Source organism: Quercus robur, chromosome 7 (assembly GCF_932294415.1).
Source record: "Quercus robur chromosome 7, dhQueRobu3.1, whole genome shotgun sequence".
Lineage (NCBI taxonomy): Eukaryota > Viridiplantae > Streptophyta > Magnoliopsida > Fagales > Fagaceae > Quercus > Quercus robur.
In genome coordinates this window covers 3,364,988-3,374,524 of record NC_065540.1, presented here as the reverse complement: position 1 = coordinate 3,374,524, position 9,537 = coordinate 3,364,988, and the positions used below count along the sequence as shown (strand labels likewise).

General features: G+C 34.6%; 1 protein-coding gene across 2 annotated transcripts; it reads right to left on the bottom strand.

Annotated features, from left to right (window-relative positions):
- Positions 1-1,736: 1,736 nt before the first annotated feature.
- On the bottom strand, positions 1,737-6,628 carry LOC126691775 (uncharacterized). 2 transcript variants are annotated; one of them, XR_007644832.1, is made up of 10 exons: positions 6,272-6,628; positions 5,497-5,694; positions 5,132-5,407; positions 4,889-4,923; positions 4,707-4,802; positions 4,326-4,473; positions 3,541-4,220; positions 2,552-3,338; positions 2,316-2,428; positions 1,737-2,125 (listed from the first exon to the last, which is right to left on the bottom strand). XR_007644832.1 is itself a non-coding variant. In XM_050386928.1 (9 exons), exons 1-8 carry the CDS (start codon positions 6,402-6,404, stop codon positions 2,352-2,354), a joined length of 2,553 nt encoding a protein of 850 aa, XP_050242885.1. In that variant the 5' UTR covers positions 6,405-6,626; the 3' UTR covers positions 1,737-2,125; positions 2,316-2,351. The 2 variants fall into 2 exon arrangements, 1 of the variants encoding a protein (XP_050242885.1); XM_050386928.1 differs by having other exon boundaries at positions 2,316-3,338; positions 6,272-6,626.
- Between the last annotated feature and the right edge of the window lie 2,909 nt (positions 6,629-9,537).

The window sequence follows — 9,537 nt, the reverse complement described above, 5'->3', positions numbered from 1 at the left end:
AGCTGAGAAATATTTGGGGAAAAACTGCTACCACCGCATTAAATGCTCTGTAGCTAACTCTCTGGCCGCATTAATGAGGAAGTGATATCTGAATAGTGCTTTTCAGCCTTACAGCTACCCCCAAAAATTTCAGGAGGATGCTGATGGAACAAGTATCAACACAAGCAATCTAATGTCCACGTGGAGAGTAGAGATGAGAGGGGAGATATGGTATAAAATAGGAGGAAGGTCCCAAGGGAATGAGATCAAGAAATAGAAAGAGAAACACTGTAGCAATCACGAACTGAACTTGTAATCAAACTTGAGAATCAATACATAAAAACTAATCTTCTCGGACTGTGCCGATAACAATTTTCTTTAGATTAAACTAGTCTACCTACATTTTCTTCTCATCTAAATCCACTTTATTTGTTGACTGATTCATTAAAGTCCAGTTTTCCAACCCACTCTTTACAAATTCATTGTATTAGGCTTTTTGAGCCTAAGTTCATTTATCATTTGGGCTAGTCTATCTACATAGCTCTTACAAATAGATGTGTTACCAATCACAATAAACAATTATTATAAGAAAATCTTAAAAAATACTATAAATTTTACTACATAGTTTTTACAAATTAATATAACAATAAATATGATTGGTTGACTTCAACAACATATATTAAATGCATTTTTGAATTACTTTTTGTGATTGATGATGCATTTTTGTAATTATCATGTTGTAAAATTTATAATCCATAGCATCGTTCATTCAAATACTTTTTGTGATTGAAGTGCCACTGATCACACTCATTGCTACATTAATTTTATAAGTTTTGTGGTAAAAATTTGCTATAACTTTAGCATTTTTCCACCAAAAAATAATAATAGTAAAAAGTATAAAGAATGGATTTTTTTTATAAAAAAAATTATATAAAACACTAGTTAAATATTATTTAAGTAATAACACAAAGGCTTCATTTGAAAATATCACCTTAGGCATCCAAATCTATTGGTTTAGTCTTGGACTAATTTAATGAATTAATACTTTGATATAAATGTAAATTTTATTGAGATAGGAGTCTAAATTTTTTTTTTTTAAAAAAAAAAAAAAAAAGTTAGTGCCACAACCACAAACTATATTGCAACATTTTTACAAATTATTGATATAGCAAATTCTTAGTGGTTCTCATATAGGCTTACCATTGATATCACTTTTTCACTTTTTAACCACTTGCCATATTTTCAATTTGTGGAAAAAAAAAATTTGTAACTCTAACATTTTCCTTAAAAATTATAAGAAATAAATTACATAACAAAACCTCATGCTCTCTCTTATGAATCATATATATATATATATATATTATAATACAGAAAATGCTAAAAGTACTATGAATTTTATTACACAAAACTTATGATTGGTAGATTCTAATCAATTCAAAGCTAAATTTTGAATTGCCTCTTTCTATTTGATGACACATTAATTTGTAAGCCCAATGTAATAAAACTTGTAATACTTTTTTTTTTTGTTTTTATATAAAAAATACTGCAACTTTATTAACTTGTAATACTTTTAGTACTACTCAATTGATATTGGTTGATTAGTCAACACTTCCTAAGGTTATCAGCAATTAGAATTTTACCCAAAGCTGGTTGTACTTTCCTTAATTTCATTGTTGGGCACTCCAGGTGTTTAAACTTAAAAGATTTTATTTCATTTTGGAAATGTAATAAACCATTACATACCGAAGATCATATCATTTCCATGAAAACCTGAGCCTTTTCCTTAATCGGTTGTATCCCAAAGCATTCACAAAATAATTTTAGTCTTGACAAGATATAAGTCCACATTTTTTTTTCAAAAAATAGTTCCTAGACTAGAATACCACCCTATCCAAATACACCTCATCAAGAGGATTCCAACGTACATGAGAATGAGATAAACTATCAATAACTTTTAACATGACATAAGCTTAAATTACACACGCACGACTACATTTTTTCTTCCCTCAAAAGCATGCAACACCATCTTGTAATGCGTGGTTGAATTTGCACTTCAAAAATAATTAGAATGCGAACACCAGGCCAATCCAATTGTATAGGTCGTATGAAAATCATACACTAGTTTCAGCCACCAGCACAGCTGCTCCTGCAAGCAATCAAGATAGCTCATATCAGTGGACAACACAATACTAGAAAGAGTTCTTAAATCCTACATTAAGTATTTGGAAAAGATAAGATCCTTCAAATAACATAAACTGAAATATTTTACGAGGCTCAGCATTTCCCTTACTAACCAATTCTAATAATTTCAGCAGACTCGAAAGATATACACTGACCTTGAAGAAAATAAACTACCATGCTGTTACTCTATCTCAGCTGTTCTCTTTCAGACTGCTTTCTAGCAAAGTCAAGTTGGGTGTCTTCTCTGCCTCTTTTACCACTGTAGATCCTGTTGAAACATCAAACAATCCATCCATATTGCAATAAGAATCCTTAACAGAAAAAGGTATCCTCGGACTAACTGTAACTTCAAACATGCTGGGAGAAAGAGAGGGGGTAGGTTTCGACAAACATTTCAAGTTTTCATCCTGTTGAGAAAAGTCATGAAGCTCCCTCTGACTGGACAACTCCAGAGAATCAGAATCATCTTTGCTGCCAGCATTTAACCGAGAAAGAGAATCACCAATGAGATTGTTCTGAATCTCCTTATTTATATCCATAGATCCAACTTGTCTGCTCAAACCATCAACTTGATCTTCAAAATTTAACTTTTCCTTCTCATAAGTGCTATCATTTAAATGCACATCATACTTGGGATTGTGTAGGTCATATATTGCATCTTCACCCACTTTCTGACCTGGGTTTATATTTACAATATAAGAAATGGTACCTGAATCACCAGTATTAAGTCCTGCATTAATAGGAGTGACCTTCATATCCAATCTGTAGGCACTTCCCTTGGTTTCTGAATCACATATACCAACATCACATCCTTCAGATTCAATTTTCTCTACCTTCAGCTGACTTTTTCCAACAGTTTTAGGAGATATTCTGTTTTGAGCTTTAGGAGATTTTCCGGGACAAGTTTTGACATTCCTTGACGCACTAGAGCCTTGGATTGCAGCAAATGGTGATTCTGGAAGAGGTGTTGGAGATTTAGGTTTCATATTCAAGGAAGTTGGCTGAGGATCAGGTTTTACATTCCTGATGGCTGTTAGAGTTCTGACAGGTTTTCCAATCGTTGCCTCGTTTGGGCCTCCATTTGGTCTAACACTCCCTGCTCCAATTTTAGGCAAGCCACTGGGTACCACAGGATGAGATGGTATTCTTCCTGGTGGAGTGCGTCCTGCCAGTTTAGCCTGCATTGGATAAAAAATTGATGTAGAATAAGGTGATTTTGCCAAAACAATTTCCACAAAGGACCTGTCATTTTTTTAGTTTGTATAGCTTAGTCATTTTTAAAATTATATCTTTAACCTCCATCTTGAAAACTGCCACAAAACAAAAAAACCACTTCCCAACTAGAATACAAAAATTATAATAGGGAATGCAAAAACTGACCCCATCAAAGAAGCCAATTTTAGGTGATGGCAACCGAAGACCAGAAGGTTTTGCAGAAGCTGGATGAAGAAGTGCACCACTTCCTATTGAAGCTCTCTTTACACATTGACCAAGCAATCCAGCCACGTGAGTTTCGAGCCCAACTGAACCTTGCTCGTTACAATGTTTCTGAGACTCCAAAACATGAGTTGCATCACTATCTATGGAGATCCCTTTGCAAGAAGTAGCGTCAAAGCTAACTCTTGAATTATTTGACATTTGTTTAACAGTAGAACATGACGATGATGACTCTGAGGACCATTCACTGATAGAGCTAGCAGGTGAAGTATTAGGGGTGAGCTTGGGCACAGACATCAAATGAGAGAGATGAGAACTGCCAGACTGAACTTTATTTATTGATGGTGCTCTGGATGGTGTTCTGGATGGTGTTTTGGAGGTTGAACCAAATGAAGGTGGGTTACCACTTCCAGATTCAATTTTTCTTTTCATGGAATTTTGGGTAGATATACAACTGTTGTCAGAAGAAGCACTTCCAGAACTATCAAACGAGGAAGAAGTTGGTAGTGTCTTGGTTGCATTTGATGAACCCAAAGAAGAGGATTTAGATGATTCTGTGGGCCTAGGAACAACATTTCGTAAACCACCCGATGCAGGTAATTTAGGCACTAAAGCCACTCTACCTGCAACGATGAAATAAGGTTTAAATGTACTTCAATTCAAATAAGAGTAAAGCTAATCTGAATATAAGAAACTAAATGATCTGACCAAATAATGCTCATAATTACCAATTGCACTTCTTGCATCATCCTTTACAATTTTAACATGGTGACCACCTATTGAGGCCCTCTTGGTTAATGTAGTTGAGCTGGGACTGTCCTTGCCTACCTTTGGTCGCTTTGCAAGAGATGTAGGCTCTCCCCTCTTGGCAAAGGACTTCATTTTAGAAAGGATAGAAAAAGTGTCAATTAAAACACATCAAAGGTTAGAGCTTAATTTCATGATATCTGATTATTTTTATTCCTGCCTACGTATTAGTTAGCACAAATATAGGCCAAAAATTCTCTCTTCATTGTATTGATTTCAAATAACATATAAAATTTCAATCACCGAATTAGCAATGAAATAGAAAAACCAATGACTAGATCAGCCGAAAGATGGATGCACACCTGAGATACATGTGGACCACCAAAAACTGGCTTTGTCATTTTCCCTGGTCCTTGCAAACCTACATTTGACTTGTTGGAAGTTGATTTGGCCTTAATCTGAAAATTCATAGCAATATTCTTTCATATATTCCTAAACATTATAGAAATTATGACAATTACCAGCTGCCAAGCTTGGAACTTACCTTATTTCGAGAAACAAAGTCCACCTTCTTTGAAGCTGAAAACAAAAGCCAACGTTAGTTTGAGAATAAGTCATTCCTAAAATAGACCCAGAACTTTAGCTAAAGTTATAAGGGTTTGGATGGGGTTTGGCTAGGGCTTAATTCAAATCTTCTAAGCATAACCTGCCAACTCCTAGCACTTCAACATGTGCAAGACAAAGGGAATGACTGCTGAACAAGTAGAGATGTAGCAACTGCACTTACAACGAATACTTTGGATTCCAGTCACTGCTGGTACAGCTGTGCTTCTTGCATTTGCCACATTGGATGCAGCACTGGATTTCTGGATTGAAGCTCTTACGTCTTCAAACAAACCAGCCTCAAGACCTTCTAATGTCAAAGACTTGCTTTCTAAGCTTTCCAAAGTAGAGATTGACTCGGCAGATCTGTGTATCTCCTCTTGAATCCCGGGTAATTTATGTTTTTCAACGCCCTCAACTCCTTCGATGATGCTAGACAACTCCTCCGGTTCCAGAACACCTGTCATACATACCAACAAAGTCATGCTCCTCACAATTGAACTTTAAACAAAAAGCTTCCATATTTTCGAGTATATGCAGAAAGCATACCTGCACTTGTGAAGAAAGCACTATCCCACGCTAAACTTTTGCGCAAGTTACATTTGCGATTTTTTGTTGTCATTTCTGGTTCCTTTGATTCAGATGGTTGAGGCACCTGTTCCATATGTTCAAAAGTGCCAAATGTGTCCTCTAATGTGTTTGTATCCACGGACTCCATCAACTCAACACTTCCATGTTCCTCATTTTCTGAACATTATATTAAATCAGATTAGATTCAGATCCATTTACCAAAACTTGCTTTCATCTTATTCGGCTTATGTAAAATTTATTAAAGCTTTACTCTTTCTATGAATAACTGTACTTTCGCTCAGCCTATTTTCTAAGAACCAAAGCAAATGAGCAATCTCAACAAGCAAAACAAGATAGATTGTATGACCAAAAATTATCGACCAGGCAGCCCTAGAATCTCAAAGGAAACACTTTTATCTCATTTCAAAACAACAAAATAGAGTATGATCAAGATCAAATTGAACGATTTTCGTCACTTCAGCCACCGAGTGAAAAATCTTCGTTTTGGAGAGCTCGATTCAAAGCTATTCAAAAACTCAATTTCAGTGGGGAAAAAAAACAAAGATCAATTTGGCATCTGAAACTTTTTGATCTTTACAAATGTTTAGTATGAAGCAGTAAGTTTTTCAAAAACCTAAATCACGCTATAAACAAACAAGATCAATCAGATTCACTCACACATACAACCAAAAAAAAAGAAAGACTTCATACACACTAATTCGAAAATGAAAAAAGAAACTTGTGGATTTAGAACCTGAAAAAGAATGGTGGAGCGATTCAGAGAAGGAGGAATTGAATAAGAGAGAATCGTCCTCTGAGGAGACATCGATGAGACTGAGGCGTCTGCCTTGAAGATCGTTGTTTCTCTTGACGAAATCGGCGTCCATTACTGGTTTTTGAGCAGCGGATCTACTCGAATTTGAGGAGGCGGAGACGGCGTTTTGATTGGTTTTGTATGAATTCGACGATGAGAGCGGAAAAAAAAAAAAAAAAACTGCTGGTGTTGGTGTTGAGATGAGAGTTGAGAGTAGAGAGAGAGAGAGAGAAAGAAGGAGGAGGGGGAGTTTTTTGAACTTTGGAGAAGCGGCGGTTTTTAAAATTTGGGACTAAATTATAAAAAATGCGAAGGTAAAAATGGAAATTTATATATACGTGTGAAAAAAAGAATGAGAGCGTCTAATTTGTCCTTTGCCCTGACTGATATATATAGTTATATACAACACTTTACGGTTTACACACCAAAAGTACACACAACTCTTTTTTTAATTGAAAATGAGTTTAAAAAAAAAATGTGTGTACTAATAATAGAGTAATTTTTATGGTCTAGTGTTGGACCCTAATCTAATTGGGGTGGATTAAATTAAAACTCATCATGAATAGGTAAGTTTAAGACTATTTTCCTTCTAAAAAAAATTAAGACTATTTTAATTTGGTTTTTACTATTTTCTAGCAATATCTTTCTGCTCATTTACCTAAATGTAATTTTTCAAATTATAAAAAAAAAAAAATTTATTTTATTTCAACCATCATAAAAATTTTACTTGAAGGTGATCATAATAACTCTATATCGGTTGAGAAGTCACGTATAATTATTTCTTTTATTGACGTGTCATATATTTTCACTTAGGTGTAATGGTAAATTGGTAATGTTTCTAATAAAGTAAGTGATCAACCAAGGCATTATAGTAAAGTTGTAAATCTAGTTTTCTAAATGAAGAGAATTTATGTTTGAATGCTTTCACTGTACCTGTAAGAAAAGAAAAATAAATTAGGCAATCAATTTAAGATTATATAATTAAGAAGGTAGGTGATCAATTTAGGATTTCATTACTTCTTTATCCAATTTACTTATAAAACAACCATGAGTGTTAGAATGTGTTGCCCAAAGTATTAGCAACCAAAATGATATGATATTGAAGCTTGTCAATGAAGATCCTAACACTCCATTTGGAAATGAGGGAAATAAATGAAAGAATAAAACATTGGGGGATATTTAATATATACTCCCAACTATTCCCTTGCTTAGGAGTAAAGCAATGGAATCTTTATGAGCAAATGCACATTCATTTATACTCCCTCCTAACTATTCTTCCCATATATAAGAGAACAATGAGATTTTGATATAGGTAGCAATTGAGTTTTCATGAAAACTAACTCAACGGTATCATTTTCTAAAGGGGCAGAGATCCGCCAACATCAGTTTGGCCCAAATGGTTTGGGTGGGTGAGTCGAGTCCACAATTTGGTTGAACGCTCTTGCTTATTATTTTTAATGAAATAGAAAATGCTAATTATTTTTTTACCTATTTTAGAAAAGTTCCTTCTTTGATAAACTTCCCGACGTGGGGAAAAAATGTAATATTTAATTCCATTGTCATGTTTCATTCCACTTCATTCTTTTCTTTTATAGATTTTTTTTTATTTATTTATTAGATTCACAAGTATAGTGGAAGTCTACTTCAATACTTGTAGGCTTGTACCTTCTTCCCGTTGGCCCGGTAGTGAAAAGTGAGAAATTGTTGTGGACTCATTTACCATCAACCATCAAGTGTATATGCGCGCCGGGACATGATAAAAAGTGAAAATCTGACATGCTAGGACAGGCCACCACCATAATAGGCTTATTATGAGTTTTGAAAACACTCTACTAGAGCGATTTTAATATGGGACAGGCTCACCTCCCGTTCAATACCCTCCTGTTTTCTCCATTTTTTAAATAGATAAAGGACACGTGTAAGTGAAGCAATCCAAAGGCCAAAAAAAAAAGAAAAACCCACAGAGCAACTTTTCTTTCATTCTCTCTCCATGATTCTCTCTTCGTCTCTCTCTATCTCTCAAGAGTCTCAACTCTCTCTAGAACTCCAGAACTGAGCATCAAAGGTGTTTCTCTTTCTCATTAAATTGTGACTTGCTCCTTCCTTCATCTTCTACACAAAGACAAATTCCCTTTTGTTTGAATCTTATATTCAGTTTTTTGGGCTTTTGGGCATCATTACTTACAATGGAACCCTTCATCTGTAAGAATATATATATATATATATATATATATATATATATATATATATATATATTTTTTTTTTTTTTTTCATTTTTAGGTGAGTTTAAGCCAAGCTTTTGTATTTTCTTGAAACCCAAAACAACTATAGACTAGGATTTACCTGCTTTGGTGTTCTTGTGGAACCATTTATGATTGAGTGGTGAGGTTTGGGTTCAATTTCCTTTCCCTGATCTTGTTGGAGATCCCATGGAATATTTCATCCACTGTCCCAATTTCGCCCTTTCTTCTCTGGCAAGGGCCGATCTTCTCAAGTAAGGTCTGATCTTGGAGCGTCTGATGCTCAGCTCTGAATAGAGCTAGACGCAGAGAGTAATGGAGATAGTTGATTTTTTCAGTAATTGCTATAGTACTGGAGATTTGTGCACTGTTTTGTGGATTTTTACCATCTTTGTGTAGAAGATGAAGGAAGGAACAAGACAATTTACTGAGAAATACTCAGTTCTGGAGTTCTAGAGATAGGAAGACGGAGAGAGAGTAAGTTGCTTTGTGGGTTCTTTTTTAGCCTTTGGATTGCTTCACTTACACGTGTCCTTCATCTATTTAAAAAATGGAGAAAACAGGAGGGTATTGAACGGGAGGTGAGCCTGTCCCTTTTAATATTATCTTTACAGCATACAGTGGCAAGGAATATGCTGAGAATAAAATGAAACCAGATTTGCTAGAACGTAAGATGAATCAAAAACCAATGAACCTACACAAAATTTAAATCAAAACAGTTTACGGTTGCAAGATATTGTACTAGGATTAATGGTGTAATTCTCATACAAATGTGATTTTAGAAATGAACAGGATCTCGTAAAATAAAAGAGATTGGCCAAATCTCATTTTTAATCCATCATAAGGAACATGATATCATCCAATCTCAATATCTAGAGTAAACATAGAAGGCATAATAACATAGAATTTAATTTAAATGAAATTGGCAGGGACATAATCACATAATAATAAGTACTCAGCCAAATC